The following is a 19231-nucleotide window of genomic DNA, read 5'->3' on the forward strand; positions in this document are numbered from 1 at the left end:
GCTGCTGGTGGAGAAAAATTCGTTAGCTGACGTCTCTTTGTGTGTAGTCAACAACGATATGTGTGGGGTTCGATTCTCGGTCAGAACTGAACACTTCGACATATTATTTCTAGTTCAAACATGCTCACATGTCGCTGCTGGTGTAACAAACCCATACTTAACGTTCCTTTTCTCTAGAATATAACAGCGATATGTGCCGGGTTGGAGTCCTGGGAAGGAAAAATTAATGTTTCGTCTCGTCCGTTCATTTAATACATCTAGCTACTGCCGAGAAAATCCGATATGTCAAAGTTGATTGTGCTTCGATAACAATCCGATTAAGTTCTGGGTTCGAATCCCTGTCCAAAACAAAGCTTTACCTCACTGCCTTTCAAGTAATTTACTTGTGAAGTAGCAATATTTAACATCTCTCGTAGTTTGTTAACAGGGAGAATAGACGCTGGTTAGGAATTCGTGTCCGTTAAAAATGTTACGTTATGTAATTTAAAGTTGATATTTGTTAACTGATACTGTCCAAAAATGTGGTATATCACTCTCTTTATGCCTAGTTAGGAATGACTGTTAATTTCCGTCAGTCACGAAATCTTAGTTTGCATGACCTGGGTTTGAATCCATATGCAGAACGAGTCGGTTCGTCGTGTCATTTGAAGTTCATAGATATTCTCAACTAGCTGCTCGTGAATAACGTAAATTTTAATGACATTTTGTGTTAAATAACAAGTATGGTATGTTACTTTGAAGAGGAAATCATGAATACGACGAACTTACTACGTGCATTACCTATCTGACGTAATAATAAGAGTGCTAACATTTCAGGTATGTCATTTATTGCAATAAATGTGAGCTTAAAAGCCTTAAGGACAGTCTTATCTGTGATAAGGCGTTCCCTGATATTTTTAGTATCGTGGTATTACTTTACATCCTGAGTTATTGCGAAACAGAGCAGTGTTTTATAGTGGTGACTTGTTGGAACCATTTTCAATAGTCAAATGACTGTATCAAGGCGCGATTAGAGGACCTGATAGACTGCTGCGTTATGTGGGTTGCATGGGAATCAGGCGCAATGCAATACAGGTCGTTCGGATACTTTTGAGCATGACTGTACTTCGTTAACAATCCGATTACGTGCTGGGTTCGCATCCCTGTCACAAGCTTTATATGATGGCATTTCACTTTTAAACATGAGCATACCTTGTTCGTTGTGAATGACACCATATTAAACGTTGTTGGGGGTAGTTCCCAGGACGGTAACTGTTATGGCAGGATTCCCAGTTCAGTACAAACATTTCCGTCATTTATTTTCAGGATCTGAATTGATAACTGATACTGGTGCAAACGTCTATACATCACGTCTCTTTATGCCTAGTGATCCGGTCTCAATAAGGCACAAACAAAGCTTAGCTTAGTTAGCAATGGCTATAGGTGCTGGGTTTGAATCCAGGTCCAGAACGACGACGTTGGTCATATCATTTAAAGTTCAAATTTGTGTACACGTAGCTGTTGATGTGTTGCGAGAACAATGATATTAGTGGTGATTCGTTGTTAATGTTGAGATTTCCTAAGAGTGCTTGTTGCCGTTAATCGCGTTTTTCTACTGGTTCGTCCAATATCCGGTTTCCACAGCCACTCGCCGTTAAGTGACCTTCAGCACGTGGATGAAAAACCTTTTAGAGAGCGAAAAACTTTTTTTCCAATTGCCGTACAGCTTTGTAACTCCATATATTGTCTCAAGTATTTAATTTTGACTAAGGATTACTATACGATACATGTAAAATAATCCGTTTTCTCAGAACTTTTGGAATGTCACTTGTTGTAATTAAGGTTAGTTTATGAGTGTTATGAGGTGTCTCATCGCTAAGAACGTGTTTTCTAATATGTCTTGTATGACGATATTAGTTGACGCTTAGACTGACTGCCACAAAGACCTTTGGTCTCTTAGTAGTCTCTTGTGGTACCCATTGCGTGAAGTCAAACGACTGTACCCCACGGAGGTTTGGTGTTTAGAGTACCTGCAACACAGCTACGTTATGTTGGTCGTATTCGGCAATGACCCACTTTTTTTGCTGTCAAGTGTACATATATACTCCACTAGCTACCATGTGGTGTGGGGCGGAGGGCGCAGTTCGCGCCAAAGTCATATTTCGCCCCCTCTGTTCCACTCGCGGATCGCACGAGGGAAAAACGACTGTCTGTACACCTCAGTACGAGCTCAGATTTCCCTTATCTTTGAATGCTTTTGTTGTATTTTCTGCAGATTTCTTTTTAGATACTAACCAAAGTAGAGGTGACGGTAGATCTTTTTGAATGGTCCCATGCAAGTGTGGGCGTGGAGGGGCTCCATTTAACATTTACAAAAAAAAAATGTGAGTGTAGCAGTTCCCGTCCAGCGCTCGGCATTTCCCCCTACAGCACCCACTCGCATCCACTAACACTACAGCTGTTCCTGAGCGTGCTCTGCCGGTTGCAAATCTACTGGCCCCTTTATTTTACTCAACTTTAATCACACAAAGCTAAAGGCATTACCGCAGCGGTAACACCGGTTCTCGTCAGATCACCAAAGTTAAGCGCTGTCGGGCTAGGCTAGCATTTGGATGGGTGACCATCCGGTCTTCTACATCTACATCTACATCCATACTCCGCAAGCCACCTGACGGTGTGTGGCGGAGGGTACCTTCAGTACCTCTATCGGTTCTCCCTTCTGTTCCAGTCTCGTATTGTTCGTGGAAAGAAGGATTGTCGGTATGCCTCTGTGTGGGCTCTAATCTCTCTGATTTTATCCTCATGGTCTCTTCGCGAGATATACGTAGGAGGGAGCAATATACTGATTGACTCTTCGGTGAAGGTATGTTCTCGAAACTTTGACAAAAGCCCGTACCGAGCTACTGAGCGTCTCTCCTGCAGAGTCTTCCACTGGAGTTTATCTATCATCTCCGTAACGCTTTCGCGATTACTAAATGATCCTGTAACGAAGCGCGCTGCTCTCCGTTGGATCTTCTCTATGTCTTGTATCAACCCTATCTGGTACGGATCCCACACTGCTGAGCAGTATTCAAGCAGTGGGCGAACAAGCGTACTGTAACCTACTTCCTTTGTTTTCGGATTGCATTTCCTTAGGATTCTTCCAATGAATCTCAGTCTGGCATCTGCTTTACCGACAATCAACATTATATGATCATTCCATTTTAAATCACTCCTAATGCGTACTCCCAGATAATTTATGGTATTAACTGCTTCCAGTTGCTGACCTGCTATTTTGTAGCTAAATGATAAAGGATCTATCTTTCTGTGTATTCGCAGCACATTACACTTGTCTACATTGAGATTCAGTTGCCATTCCCTGCACCATGCGTCAATTCGCTGCAGATCCTCCTGCATTTCAGTACAATTTTCCATTGTTACAACCTCTCGATACACCACAGCATCATCTGCAAAAAGCCTCAGTGAACTTCCGATGTCATTCACCAGGTCATTTATGTATATTGTGAATAGCAACGGTCCTATGACACTCCCCTGCGGCACACCTGAAATTACTCTTACTTCGGAAGACTTCTCTCCATTGAGAATAACATGCTGCGTCCTGTTATCTAGGAACTCCTCAATCCAATCACACAATTGGTCTGATAGTCCATATGCTCTTACTTTGTTCATTAAACGACTGTGGGGAACTGTATCGAACGCCTTGCGGAAGTCAAGAAACACGGCATCTACCTGTGAACCCGTGTCTATGGCCCTCTGAGTCTCGTGGACGAATAGCGCGAGCTGGCTTTCACATGACCGTCTTTTTCGAAACCCATGCTGATTCCTACAGAGTAGATTTCTAGTCTCCAGAAAAGTCATTATACTCGAACACAATACGTGTTCCAAAATTCTACAAGTGGCAAGTGGGGTGCACGCAGTCCTTGTGAGGCAAACTGAGGAGCTAGTTAAACTGAGAAGTAGCGGCTCCGCATCTAGTGACGCCTGTGGGCTGAAGACGATACAGCAACCGGCCGACACTGTTGAGCTTTCATGGCCTGTTCGGGCGGAGTTTTCATCAGAAAAGCCACATTGGTTTATAAGGTGCAGAAAATGAGGTAAGCTCGAGAATATGGCGCTGCTTTTCAAATGGTGACCCGTGTTCTTGTGACCGATCCTGGAAGTGTGTACTCTCGTAACTGACTGGGGTGCCACCTCCACGCGTGCTCCACTTTGTCGAGGGGAGAGCCACTCACTGAGCACGTCGAACTGCGGCAGCCAGGTGGCGGCGAGCACGTTGTCCGGCAGGGCGACGCCCTTGGCGGCGGCCGCCCCCGCGTCCAGCTTCCAGACGAAGCGCTGCGGCCGCAGCTGCCGGAAGGCCTCGGCGAACGCCAGCAGCGTGTCGGTGGGCAGAGTGTCTGCCTGAACCAGAGAGCCGAACGTGAACAGCACCGCGCCGGTCTCTCCGGGCGCCCCGTCCAGGAACTGCTGCAGGTCCTGTCGCACATATGCACACTTAGCTTAAGCTTCTCCACTTGTCGCATGACAGGAAACAAAATTCTACCTCTGACAGAGTATCCTTTAGCAGGCTAAACGCCACTTTGGTGAAGTTGAAACGAGTCTGTCTTATTTTTCTCTCCTTTCATACTAATACTTATGGTAATTGTACACATGCATTTGTCTCACTAATCGCACTGTCAAATACACTGAGCCGATAAAAATCAGGACAGGAAAGGACAGGAAGTTTAAGTTGTGGAAAGGGGCCAAAATAAACGCCTGTCAGTTACACCCCAACATATAATCTTTTATTTCATCAAACATTAAGGGGGCCAAGAAAAATTTTTCTTTAAAAAAAAGCTTTAGTTTTGAAACTTAATTAGCGGCTGAATGCGCCGTACAATCTCATGCCTGAAGGGAAGACTACTTTAATTTAAAAATGGCTGAAATCCAATGACTTAAAACTAAACCAAAATCAGAAATTTAAAAGCCAAACCCTTATCTTAAAACAGTTCCTTAATTAGGCTGAAGGACCAAAGAATCTGACACTTTAAGAGCAAACAAATTCAAAATCGGCTGAAGGCCCATCACTTAAGACGCAATAGTATTAATTTTAAAAATGCCAAAGGCTTTACGAAAAACAGTTCTTAAATTAGGCTGAAGGCCCAAGCCATCTAACACCTTAAGAGCAGGACAACTTTAATTCAAAACCGGCTGAAGGTCCCAAGAATCTGACACTTAAAGAGCAAACAACTTAAATTCAAAATCAGCTGAAGGCCCAACACTTAAGACTCAATGACATTAATTTTAAAAATGCCATAGGCTTTACGTAAAAAAGTTCTTAAATTAGGCTGAAGGCCCAAACCATCTGACGCCTTAAGGGCAAAACAACGTTAAGCCGGCCTTTGTGGCCGAGCGGTTCTAGGCGCTTCAGTCTGGAACCGCGCGACCGCTACAGTCGCAGGTTTCAGTCCTGCCTCGGGCATGGATATGTGTCATGTCCTTAGGTTAGTTAGGGTTAAGTAGTTCTAAGTTCTAGAGGACTGATGATCGCAGATAGTGCTCAGAGTCATTTGAACCATTTTTGAACAACCTTAATCTAAAAATCGGCTAGAAGCCATACAAGTACAAACAACAAGAGCAAACAAGAAAAGGCAGTACACCGAAAGGCGCTCGGAAGTTCCGACGGTCGGTCTTGGAAATCAAACACTAATGCTCGCTTAGGTGAGACAGACAGTTGGCCCGTTCATTGTCGATCCGACGATAACCCAATCGTCACACAGTCAACGGACCCACCGACAACATAACCTCCGCTTCACCCAACCAGCACGCAACAGGAATTTCAATGGAACAACGTAGACGGTATTGTCGCCCACAACCGATTATAGTAGATTGAGCTGTCAAACTACACACCATGCTGGACAGGGACAACAAGATGAGGAAAATACACTGCCTGAATTTACGTCAACGGCCAGGGCAGGGAACGGGAACGTTAAGTGAAGGCCGTCGACCAATGCATTGTTAATACTGAGACTTAATGCATGAAGTTTCTCGGTATAACCTTGATACTGCGGATCTCGGAATGTTGAATTCCCTCGCGGTTTCCGAAACAGAATGTCCCATGCGTCTAACTCCCACTACCGTTCCGCTTTACAAGTCTGCGTGACCATCATCACGTCGGGCACCTCTTCACATTAATTACCTCAACGCAAATGACAGCTCCGCCAATGCAGTGCCCTCTCATATTTTGTGTATACGGTACTACCGTCATCTGCATATCTGCATTACGCTATCCGCTTTACAAGTCTGCGTGACCATCACCACGTCGGACACCTCTTCACATTAATTACCTCAACGCAAATGACAGCTCCGCCAATGCAGTGCCCTCTCATATTTTGTGTACACGGTACTACCGTCGTCTGCATATCTGCATTCCGCTATCCGCTTTACAAGTCTGCGTGACCATCATCACGTCGGACACCTCTTCACATTAATTACCTCAACGCAAATGACAGCTCCGCCAATGCAGTGCCCTCTCATATTTTGTGTATACGGTACTACCGTCATCAGCATATCTGCATTCCGCTATCCGTTTTACAAGTCTGCGTGACCATCATCACGCCGGACACCTCTTCACATTAATTACCTCAACGCAAATGACAGCTCCGCCAACGCAGTGCCCTCTCATATTTTGTGTATACGGTACTACCGTCATCTGCAGATCTGCATTCCGCTATCCGCTTTACAAGTCTGCGTGACCATCATCACGTCGGACACCTCTTCACATTAATTACCTCAACGCAAATGACAGCTCCGCCAATGCAGTGCCCTCTCATATTTTGTGTATACGGTACTACCGTCATCTGCATATCTGCATTCCGCTATCCGCTTTACAAGTCTGCGTGACCATCATCACGTCGGACACCTCTTCACATTAATTACCTCAACGCAAATGACAGCTCCGCCAATGCAGTGCCCTCTCATATTTTGTGTATACGGTACTACCGTCATCTGCATATCTGCATTCCGCTATCCGCTTTACAAGTCTGCGTGACCATCATCACGTCGGACACCTCTTCACATTAATTACCTCAACGCAAATGACAGCTCCGCCAATGCAGTGCCCTCTCATATTTTGTGTATGCGGTACTACCGTCATCTGCATATCTGCATTCCGCTATCCGCTTTACAAGTCTGCGTGACCATCATCACGTCGGACACCTCTTCACATTAATTACCTCAACGCAAATGACAGCTCCGCCAATGCAGTGCCCTCTCATATTTTGCGTATACGGTACTACCGTCATCTGCCTATCTGCATTCCGCTATCTCAAGACTTTCTCAGCTCAGTGTACATCGTAGGGTACCCTCATAGCGCAGAAATACCCACGGCGTGGACATTCAGTTACGTTATTTCCAACATATCTGCCTTCATTGCCGAGGATGCCAAAACACTCGCTGTGGTGCCGCCAGACTCAGAGGTAAGCCGACTTGAATTCTGGCGCTGGAAGAAATTTCCACCGTCTGTATTTGGTCTGCAAGAGCCTGAGAGGCGGTGGCGTAAAATAAATGATCATCAGACTTTTCGCCATTGTCCTGGACTATATTCGAAACCTCTCCGTAGTGTCTCAAGGAGTGGGCTTTTTGTCGGGTGAATACCGTAAATCATCCATTCCGTACTGAGGCATGAAGTTAGTTCACAACTGGAGATAGGTAACTCTCCTAACACTGTTAATGATAATCCGACCGCCGGATTTGGACGTTATGTCCAGCGACTCCCTCCGTGCCATTCGAGAGGACGAGCTAAGTGTTCGAACCGTCCACGGGTGTACTGCCGGTCCATAGAGTCCAAGGGGCACAATATTTCGGTGATCAGTCATGTCGTCATCGTCAGGTGCGCTGACGAACTGAACTCCTGAGGGCGGACGGCGGTCCTAAATCCCCTTCCCCCGTGGGCGCGGACCGCGGACCGAGTTCGTCAGCGCACCTGACGATGGCGACATGTCTGATAGCCGACATATTGTGCCCGTTGGACACTATGGACCGGCAGTGCACCCGTGGACTGTTCGAGCAAGAAATACGCCGGGAGAGGTTGAAGAATCACAAGCTAAGTGTTGTTCACCCCGTCCCTTTTCTCATCATCGCACGACAGAAAGATGACGTCACACATGACATTGAGGAGACAGAAATCACGGAATAGCGATATGAACACCAACTATTAAAGGGCGGTGCATTGCCGGAGCTGACATACTCACAAGGGAACATCCCCATCGCACCCCCCTCAGATTTAGTTATAAGTTGGCATAGTGGATAGGCCTTGAAAAACTGAACACAGATCGATCGAGAAAACAGGAAGAAGTTGTGTGGAACTATGAATAAATAAGCAAAATATACAAACTGGGTCGTCCATGCGTAAGATATTAAGGGCAATGTGAAGTGAGGAGCTCCGTGGTCCCGTGGTTAGCGTGAATAGCTGTGGCACGAGAGGTCCTTGGTTCAAATCTTCCCTCGACCGAAAATTTTAACTTTTTATTTTCAGTTTATGTGAAAAACTCTTATGTTTTCATCACTTTTTTTGGAGTGATTATTACATCCACAAGAAAACCTAAATCGGGCAAGGTAGAAGAATCTTTTCACCCATTCGCCAAGTGTACTAGTTAGGTGGGTCGACAACATATTCCTGTCATGTGACGCACATGCTGTCACCAGTGTCGTATAGAAAATATCAGACGTGTTTTCCTGTGGAGGAATCGGTTGACCTATGACCTTGCGATCAAATGTTTTCGGTTCCCATTGGAGAGGCACGTCCTTTCGTCAACTAATCACACGGTTTTGCGGTGCGGTCGCAAAACACACACACTAAACTTATTACAGTGAACAGAGACGTTAATGAACGAACGGACAGATCATAACATTGCGAAAATAAAGAAAGCAAAATTTTCAGTGGAGGGCAGATTTGAACCAAGGACCTCTCGTTCCACAGCTGTTCACGCTAACCACGCGACCATGGCGCTCCTCGTCGTACATTCCCCTTAATATTGTCTATCTTACGCATGGACGACCCAGTTTGTATATTTTGCTTATTTTTTCATAGTTCCACACAACTTCTTCCTGTTTTCTCGATTGATCTGTGTTCAGTTTTTCAAGGCCTATCCATTGTGTCAACTTATAACTAAATCTGAGGGGGGTGCGATGGGGATGTTCCCTTGTCAGGTGAATCGTGTGAAAAGGTTTCCTACGTGATTACCTCAGCACGACGTGAATTAACAGACCTTGAATGTGGAATAGTAGTTGGAGCTAGGCGCATGGCAGATTCCATTTCTGACATCGTCAGGGAATTCAGTATCCCGAGATCCCAAGTGTCAAGAGTTTGCCGGGAATACCAAATTTCGGGCATTTCCTCTCAGCGCAAACTACGCAGCGGTCGACGGCTTTGACTTAAATACTGCGAGCAGCGGCGTTTACGTAGAGTTTTCAGTGCTAACACACAAGCGACACTGCGTGAAATGACTGCAGAAATCAGTGTGGGACGTAAAACGAAAGTAGACGTTACGACAGAGCTGCGAAACTCAGCGTCAGTGGGCTACGGCAGCAGACGACCGAGGCGAGTTCCTTTGCCAACAGCGCCTGCAGCGCGTTTCATGGGCTCATGACCATTCGGTCAAACTCTATACGGCTGGAAAACCGTGGTCTGGTCAGATGAGTCCTGATTTCAGTAGGTAAAAGTTGATGATAGGGCTCGAGTTGGCGCAGACCCCACGAAGCCGTGGATCCAGGTTGTCAACAAGGCGCTGTGCAAGCTGTTGGTGGCTTCATTATGGTGTGGGATGTACAGGGTGATTCAAAAAGAATACCACAACTTTAAAAATGTGTATTTAATGAAAGAAACATAATATAACCTTCTGTTATACATCATTACAAAGAGTATTTAAAAAGTTTTTTTTCACTCAAAAACAAGTTCAGAGATGTTCAATATGGCCCCCTCCAGACACTCGAGCAATATCAACCCGATACTCCAACTCGTTCCACACTCTCTGTAGCATATCAGGCGTAACAGTTTGGATAGCTGCTGTTATTTCTCGTTTCAAATCATCAATGGTGGCCGGAAGAGGTGGCCGAAACACCATATCCTTAACATACCCCCATAAGAAAAAATCGCAGGGGGTAAGATCAGGGCTTTCTGGAGGCCAGTGATGAAGTGCTCTGTCACGGGCTGCCTGGCGGCTGATCCATCGCCTCGGGTAGTTGACGTTCAGGTTTCATAACTAACCTTTTTCGTAGGACTCTCCATACAGTTGATTGTGGAATTTGCAGCTCTCTGCTAGCTCTGCGAGTCGATTTTCCTGGGCTGCGAACAAATGCTTGCTGGATGCGTGCTACATTTTCATCACTCGTTCTCGGCCGTCCAGAACTTTTCCCTTTGCACAAACACCCATTCTCTGTAAACTGTTTATACCAACGTTTAATACACCACCTATCAGGAGGTTTAACACCATACTTCGTTCGAAATGTACCCTGAACAACTGTCGTCGATTCACTTCTGCCGTACTCGATAACACAAAAAGCTTTCTGTTGAGCGGTCGCCATCTTAGCATCAACTGACGCTGACGCCTAGTCAACAGCGCCTCAAGCGAACAAATGTACAACTAAATGAAACTTTATAGCTCCCTTAATTCGCCGACAGATAGTGCTTAGCTCTGCCTTTTGTCGTTGCAGAGTTTTAAATTCCTAAAGTTGTGGTATTCTTTTTGAATCACCCTGTATTTACATGGAATGTACTGGGTCCTCTGGACAGATCATTGATTGAAAACGGTTATATTCGGCAAAATGGACACCATTTGAAGCCATTCGAGGTTTTCATGTCCCCAAACAACGTTAGGATTTTTATGGATGACAATGCGCTACGTCACAGGGCCACAGTTGCTCGTGATTGATTTGAACAATATTCTGGAGATTTAGAGCGAATGATTTGGCCACCCAGGTCGCCCTACATGAATCTCATCGAACATTTGCGAGACATAATCGAGAGGTCAGTTCGTACCCAAACTGCTGCACCGGCAACACCTCCGTAATTGTGGACGGCTCAATATTTTTGCAGCGAACTTCCAACGACTTTCTGAGTCCGTGCCACGTCGAGAGTACTCTACTCAAGTGCAAATATTTCACAATTAGTAAGTGTAATTTGTATAAATTTACTTTCCAACATGGGTCCGCCGCTCGTAGTCTCGCGGTAGCGTTCTCGCTTCCCGAGCACGGGGTCCCGGGTTCGATTCCCGGCGGGGTCAGGGATTTTCACCTGCCTCGAGATGACTGGGTGTTTGTGTTGTCCTTATCATTTCATCATCATCCAGGAAAGTGGCGAAATTGGACTGAGCAAAGATTGGGTAATTGTACGGGCGCTGATAACCACGCAGTTGAGCGCCCCACAAACCCAACATCATCATCATCATCATCCAACATGGGCGTAATATAGCTATCAGTACAGTACTCCGTTTGTGCTCATGTATCAACAGCGTTAGCTGACCCTAAAGGCTTGTGCTATGCTGTTATTTTCAGTTAGAAGGAGTGTTGGTGAATAGAGCTTGCGATGTACTGCATTAAAATATGTATGCTGATCTTTTTACCCAGTGTCAGCAATATTTAGAAACTGAGAATGTCTGAAGTCCTAACATCCTCAACGATAGTTAGATATTTGGATCAACAAATACAAGCGCGCAGTGGAACCAGAAACAAGAAAAATTCCTGGCCACTATTCAAACTCATGGTTTGATTTACAAGGAAATTCGCATAGGCCTATGAGAGTAGCTGAGGTACCTGATCACGAAACTGAGCTGGAAATCTGGAATCAAATAAATTTATTATGCAGCACAGTGGACCTAACAGTGTGGTAAAAAATGAAAAGGGATCTTAAGTAATTATGTATTAACTGGTATTTTAGGAAATTCGTCCAGTTGAAAAAAATATTAGTGATGATTTAATTTACAAATTGTGGAAAAAACGAATATAAATATGATTCAGTAATCAGTGCTGAATAAACTGTAATACTCCTTTACTTGGGAATCTGCAGGCTCGGATATAGGTGAATCGTTTGCTACATTTTTTTAAATTTTTTTTTTATTTTTTGCTTCGGTACTTCTGGACACTCAGATATAGGGATCTATTGTCACCATAACCCATGAGCAAATGGTGATTATTGTTATCGTGTGTGAGAAATATTAGTGACATTTCCTTAATGGGTTATCTATGGGCTAAGCTGTTATCTCTGATTCGAGAATAATTTTTCTGAACAGGGCAGTTGCGATGATATAATCATAAAGCCGGAATATTTAGGAAATCAGCATTTTCACACGTAGAACAGGATTTCTGTCGTCAACATAAATTGCCTCCAAGGTCATGTGACTTTGTGGCTACATGTAGAATGTTACTCTTTTCACATCGGTTTGAATTTATCGTAATAACAATATATTCGGCGTCACTATTACTAATACATGTGTAAAAACACGACAAGGGGGTTTAATATTAAACTTCCTGTCTGAACTAAAATTGCAAGCAAATTGTAATACAGACCTATGTAAGGAACAGTTGGAACAGTTCTGGCTTGATGTACAGTATATTATGCTCACTCCATACACATTCCGTCGTCTCAAAGGTTCTTAATTAAAAGATGCGAAGATAAATCGACTCAGACTAAACGTACGTTGCTCTTCAACTCGAGAGGTGTGATGTTTCGTTGATTCACACGCATTTTGAAGTGAGCCGACATCATTACAGCACAGCAAATATAGCGCCTTTGCGAGGTTTATTCTTCCATCCCGTAAATAAATGCTTTCGTACTGTGCTCGTAAAAAGTCCCATTATTATACATGTAGAGGCGGTCACGTGGATTATTTTCGAACATGCGTATGAAGCTATTGAAATGTTGAAACTGTGAATAAAGTAATTGTAACTGAAAGCTCACCTCTATTACATAAATGTTGGCGAAAAACATTACTAAACAGGAGCGATTACCAGCGATCGGCGGACTAAAACATGATACACGCGCACAATCAGTTGTTTGCGACACCTTTTCCGTGGCTTTAAACACGCTCCATATTCTGCATCTACATCTACATTCATACTCCACGAGCCACCTGACGATGTGTGGCGGAGGGTACTTTGATTACCTCTATCGGTTCCCCTTCTATTCCAATCTCGTATTGCTCATGGAAAGAAAGATTGTCGGTATGCCTCGTGTGGTCCTAATCTCTCTGATTTTATCCTCATGGTCTCTTCGCGAGATATACGTAGGAGGGAGCAATATACTGCTTGACTCCTCGGTGAAGGTACTTCACAAACTACAACAAAAGCCTGTACCGAGCTACTGAGCGTCTCTCTTGCAGAGTCTTCCACTGGAGTTTATCCATCATCTCCGTAACGCTTTCGCGATTACTAAATGATCCTGTAACGAAGAGCGCCGCTCTCCGTTGGATCTTCTCTATCTCTTCTATCAACCCTATCTGGTATGGATCCCACACTGGTGAGCAATATTCAAGCAGTGGGCGAACAAGTGTACTGTAACCTACTTCCTCTGTTTTAGGACTGCATTTCCTTAGGGTTCTTCCAATGACTCTCAGTCTGGCATCTGCTTTACCGATGATTAATTTTATATGGTCATTCCGTTTTAAGTCACTCTTAATGCCTACTCCCAGATAATTTGTGGAATTAACTGTTTCCAGTTGCTGACCTGCTATGTTGTAGCTAAATGACAAAGGATCTTTCTTTCTATGTATTCGCAGCACATTACATTTGTCTACATTGAGATTCAATTGCCATTCCCTGCACCATGCGTCAATTAGTTGCAGATCCTCCTGCATTTCAGTACAGTTTTCCATTGTTACAACCTCTCGATATACTACAGCATCATCCGCAAAAAGCCTCAGTCATTTATATATATTGTGAATAGCAACGGTCCTACGTCACTACCCTGCGGCACACCTGAAATCACTCTCAGTTAGGAAGACTTCTCTCCACTGAGAATGACATGCTGCGTTCTGTTATCTAGGAACTCTTCAATCCAATCACACAATTGGTCTGATAGTCCATACGCTCTTCGATACATAACTAAAATCCAATTGATCTAAAACGCTTATTATTTGAGCAGCTACATTCCTGTGGAAGTAACAATACACTAAAATTCCTTATCATACAATCAACTCTACGTGCTTAGGGGATTATACTTTTCACTGCAAAGTAGAATAAAACCTCCTGATAACACTACTACAGTCAATTCATTCGCTTGCCGCATCGAGAATGGCATAAACCATTAAAGACATTCAAAAATCAGAATGTGTTGTACAAATGAGTTTATTGGAGCAGTGGCCTTTTAACTTTTTTGTAAACATTAATTACGCAGTCGAAGATAACCCGTTATTCAGTGGTTGTGAATCAACTAAACAGACGCTTTGCAGGTTTTTTAATATTGACAGAAATGTGGAGACGATGCTAAACTAGAAACGAAAGTAGCTGAATTATCAGTGTGAAATGTAGCTTACGTCGTCTAAACGAATTGATTTACTTACCTATTAAGCTCTCTGATATGTTTTTTGTTATTTTAAGGTTGTTTCACATACGTTACAAGGGAAATAACCCAGCTCGAAAAGATGAAACAGAAGAAACATTGTTTCAGAATACAGAGATTTGTGTGTTCTACCAACCAACAAGCTCATTCAGCTATAAAACTCAGAGTTTATGTACAGTAAATGTTTGAAAGTTAAAGAATTTAAAGATGAAATGTCGATGAAGAAACAGTACCATGTAACAAATGACATGACCAGCAGGTACATAACTAAGAATAGAGGTATTATACGGGAAAAGCTACACAATGCCTGAATCAATGTACGATAACACATGCAGTAGTGACATAATCATAGCTGTATTACTAAATGAGTAGAACAGTCACACGATCCTACTTATACTTTGCCTTTAAAAAATTAAAATACTTTCATAATCTACTGATTAAAAGGTATAACATTAAGGTAAAGATCTAAGAGAATAAGGTAAATATTAAAGTGACAAACTGTGTCCATGTCTTGAGGCAGTGTAAGTTAAGGCTCGCAAATTACCCACACCATTTTCGTCTAAATATTGAGAATGATAGCAGTTACAATTTTCAATGAACGTTAGACATTATTTCAAACCTTTTAGAAACTTTTCCTCGCTGATACCTCCACGAAATAATCGCTGTTGATGCAATCAAACTTCAGCATCAGGTATTACATTTTAACTTTTATATCTTTACTACTAACTCTGTTCGCAACACATTTTGCACATTTTATCCACATACACCACTGACCATACCAATAAAATTATAACATGGAGCGATACACAGTGCAGGAGGGATGACATCATAACCACTGAGAAGTCTGAGAAACCATCAGCTTTTCATAACACGGAACGCAAATTACCCAAACTATAGTCATTCAGTGTTTGATAATGAGAAGACATAGCAACTTCCAGCGAACTAGAAACACTATTGATTTTTTTATTAGTCTATGAGAGAACAATCCGAAACTAACAAAACTCATGCTTGAGGCCATATATTTAACATTTTAACACATTTGAAAACCAATCAGACATTTGAAACAGTTTTACATATGAGAGCTGATTCTTTAAAGAATTGGGGGCGAGGATTAAATTTTTCACAAAACAGAAATTGCTATGTTATGTTTCCTTTCCTTATTCGTCATCAAAATGCGAATAAGGAATCCCAGTGATTTGATTTAGGCACAGTGAAACAGGACAGAAACATGCTACTTGGTGTTCGAGGTTTCCACATATGCAGTCGCATATCAAAAGCCACAGCGACAACAACATCCAGATCTTCGTGAGAAACCGTTCAATTCATCATTGTCCGTTTCACGATATTGTTTGTTCAACGGTTTTTGCTTGTCTGCTCTTCAGATTCATTAACGTTTGAACATCGACAGTACACAGATGCAGAACTCTACAGAGGAATGATCTTGATGGACCGTAGAAGAGACATTTCTCCTTATTTTAAAATTGCTCTGACGGGAAATAAAATTCTAACGAGAAGAAGTAATTCATGTTGTGGTGTCACCGCCAGACACCACACTTGCTAGGTGGTAGCTTTAAATCGGCCGCGGTCCATTAGTACATGTCGGACCCGCGTGTCGCCACTGTCAGTAATTGCAGACCGAGCGCCACCACACGGCAGGTCTAGAGAGACGTACTAGGACTCGTCCCAGTTGTACGATGACTTTGCCAGCGACTACACTGACGAAGCCTTTCTCTCATTTGCCGAGAGACAGTTAGAATAGCCTTCAGCTAAGTCCATGGCTACGACCTAGCAAGGCGCCATTGACCATTTCTAGAGAGAGTCTCACTTGTATCATCAAGAATGCTGTATACAAATGATGGATTAAAGTTGAGCATTCCAGCAGCTACGTACTTTTCTTTATAGCATTCATTAAGTATCCTGTTTCAGACCTAGCGACACCTGCGTGAGTTGGCGCGTGCATTTCGGCCTCCTCTTGCAACACAGTGTTGGCTCTTCTGCCAACACTACACATGTATAGTAATGAAACTACGGTAATCCATATGTCTAGGTAATGCATATGAGTGATTAACGTCGCTAGTTCATAAGTTAATGTAAGCGCGAGTGTAGTTAGTGCAAATGTAAAATGCTGGTACATTAACAACCATCGAAACCCCCAGAATGTTGAACGCAAGCACGAAAAGGTGTGTACATTGTGTCGTACAGGTTCCGGATGTCTGCTGGTGGGCTGGTTCCCCATGACTGTTGCACCTGGTCCATCAGTTCAAGGACGGTTAATGCTGGTTGTGTATGACACTGGAGATGTGGCCGAGTGATGACCCATACGTGTTCGACTGGAGACATATCTGGTGACAGAGCAGGCCAAGGCAGTATGTTGACGCTATGTAGAACATGTGGGATTACAACAACGATATGTGGTCGCGCGTTATCCTCTTGAAAAACTCCTCTTGGGATGCTGTTTACGAATGGCAGCACAACAGATCGTATCACCAGACTGACGTACAAATTTCAGTCGGATTTCGTGGAATAACCACGAGAGTGCTCCTGCTGTCAGACGAAATCCCACCCCAGACCATAACTCCAAGTGTAGGTCCAGTGTGTCTAGGCCAAAGACAGTTTCTTCTGGTAAACCTTCCGGGATGTAAGGTCGTTGTCCATGAAACTCTTCAGCTCCTAACGTTTCGTCCAGAGCTACGCTGGACATCTTCAGAGGGGTGTTTCTCCTTCGGTGAGTCTTGCCGACTGACGGGTCGGACGTCTGAAAGCGACTTATGTATCGTAGAAAGTGGGCGTGGCCAGAGTTACACGTGATATGCATAGATCATCTTTGTCAGAGATAAAACTTAACTATCGGTCGTGATCTCGTCACGGATAAAACTGTCTAGCAATTCTGTAGTCCTAGGTTTACCAGAAGATATGTCATCCGGTCGTGAAAGCCTTCATACTATGATCCAAAGACAGTTTGTCTGCAGGCGCCTTCTTCTAACTAACACACGGTTATCACAGGCACCGAGGCAGAACCAGTTTTCATCAGTGAACACAAGAGACCTCTGCACCGGCCTCCAATGAGCTCTCGCTAGACACCATTGAAGTCGGAAACGGCGGTGGTTTGGGGTCAGTGGAATGCACGCAACAGGGCGTCTGGCTCGGAGCAGTCCTTGAAGTAACCGATTAATAGTTTTTGTGACATTATGGTGCCAACTGCTGCTCAGATTGCTGCTGCAGGTGCAGAACGACGCGCCAGAGCCACACGTCGGAAACGATGATCTTCCCTCTCGGTAGTTTCACGTGACCGACCGGGGACCGGTCTTCTTGCGACCGTAACTTTCCGTGACCACCGCAATATGTACAGTAACTGCATTCATGGCAAATCTTTCTGCAATGATCTCGTAGCCCTGTTACACGAACCTGTTCAGACTCGGTGAGCTGTTGATAAAGGTGTCTTGGTCGCCTTAAAGGCATTCTTGACTAACATCAAGTCTCTATGTCCAATCTCAAAAGTAACTAACTCTGACGACCGTTACAGCACGAAATTAAAACAAGCCTGATTTGCGTCGTCATAATGGCGCTACTAGCTCCACCCACGACCAGCGCGAACAGACGTTATCCTCCAAATGTAGAAACACGCTTACCAACTGTCGCTTATCTCGCTCATTCTTCGTGTTAGGAATCTTTTCCGTCGGTGTATTTATATTCGATTTTAGGCGTTCAAACAAGTAATAAGTTCCTAAATTGTGTACCGTTTTAAGAAAAGCTAGTTTCTCAGGCTTCTGAATGATTATGGTGTCATATCTCCTGACCTATGTTCGTACAATGATATAATTTTGCAGACACAGTCAGTGGTGACTTTAGGGTTAGCTTTAACTAACCGACTGTTTGATTTAATCTGCTTACGTGGACCTCAAAAGATTTCACTGGATTGTTTGATGAGCCGTAGTAATGTTAGCTTTGAAAAGCGCGCCGCAGCGCGTAGCGTGAAGCAGTCGCCCTCCGTTTTCTGGCGGTGGCGCCGTTGTCGCAATTGAAGGCTTCAGTGTCTCCCTCTAGCGGTAAAGGGGAAAAGTGGGCTGTTCGAGTGGGTTTAAGAAGTGGCTGTGTGGGCTCTAGTGGACATATCCGCATCCTCTACACCTCCCGCCGTCTTGAACCCCCTCACCCCCTGGTTTCTCCTCTCCTCTCCCATCCCCGCCCCCCTGCCACGTCTTCACCATTGTGTCCCCGCTACCCTCCATCTCTACACCCTACATCTCCTTTCCCAAGGTGGCTTCCATCAACTCCCCCTCCCGGATGATGCCCTCTCTCCCTCCATTTATCCCTCCTATCAACTCTGATCCTCACTCCCCCTCCTTTCCTCTGTCCTTTACCCGGGCTCCCTCTCCCCCCCTTCCATCCTCTTTCTTCCCCACCTCCCCTCTCTTTGCCCCCTTCTCTCCCCCGCGTCCTTTTACATTTCCCTCCTCTGCCTCCTCTCATTCCCTCTCGCGTCTGCCCTTCTCCCCCTTTATTAGTCCTCTCCCTCCTTGGTTCCCCCCCCCCTTTTCGTTTTTTCCTCTCGTCCCTCCTTGTTTTTCCCCCTACTCCAGGTCCCCCCCCCCCCATCTGCCTTGGGTCGGGAGTGCCATCTTTGTGCCGCCTTTTTCGTGCAGTGTTTTACAGTGTGTTTTTCCAGTGCGTGCTCCGTGTTGTGTCTTTTGGGAAGTGTAGCGAACAGCCATCTTACTG

The 19231-nt window shown here is 44.3% G+C and overlaps 1 protein-coding gene across 1 annotated transcript in view; it reads right to left on the reverse strand.

Annotated features, from left to right (window-relative positions):
* The window catches only part of LOC126191088 (UDP-glucosyltransferase 2-like), a 136510-nt gene that overhangs the window by 31443 nt on the left and 85836 nt on the right, over positions 1-19231 (reverse strand). Inside the window, exon 5 of the mRNA XM_049931814.1 lies at positions 4212-4455. Coding sequence (XP_049787771.1) covers positions 4212-4455 — 244 coding nt within the window. The remainder of the gene's footprint in view (positions 1-4211; positions 4456-19231) is intronic.

Source organism: Schistocerca cancellata, chromosome 6 (genome assembly GCF_023864275.1).
Source record: "Schistocerca cancellata isolate TAMUIC-IGC-003103 chromosome 6, iqSchCanc2.1, whole genome shotgun sequence".
Taxonomy (NCBI): Eukaryota; Metazoa; Arthropoda; class Insecta; order Orthoptera; family Acrididae; genus Schistocerca; species Schistocerca cancellata.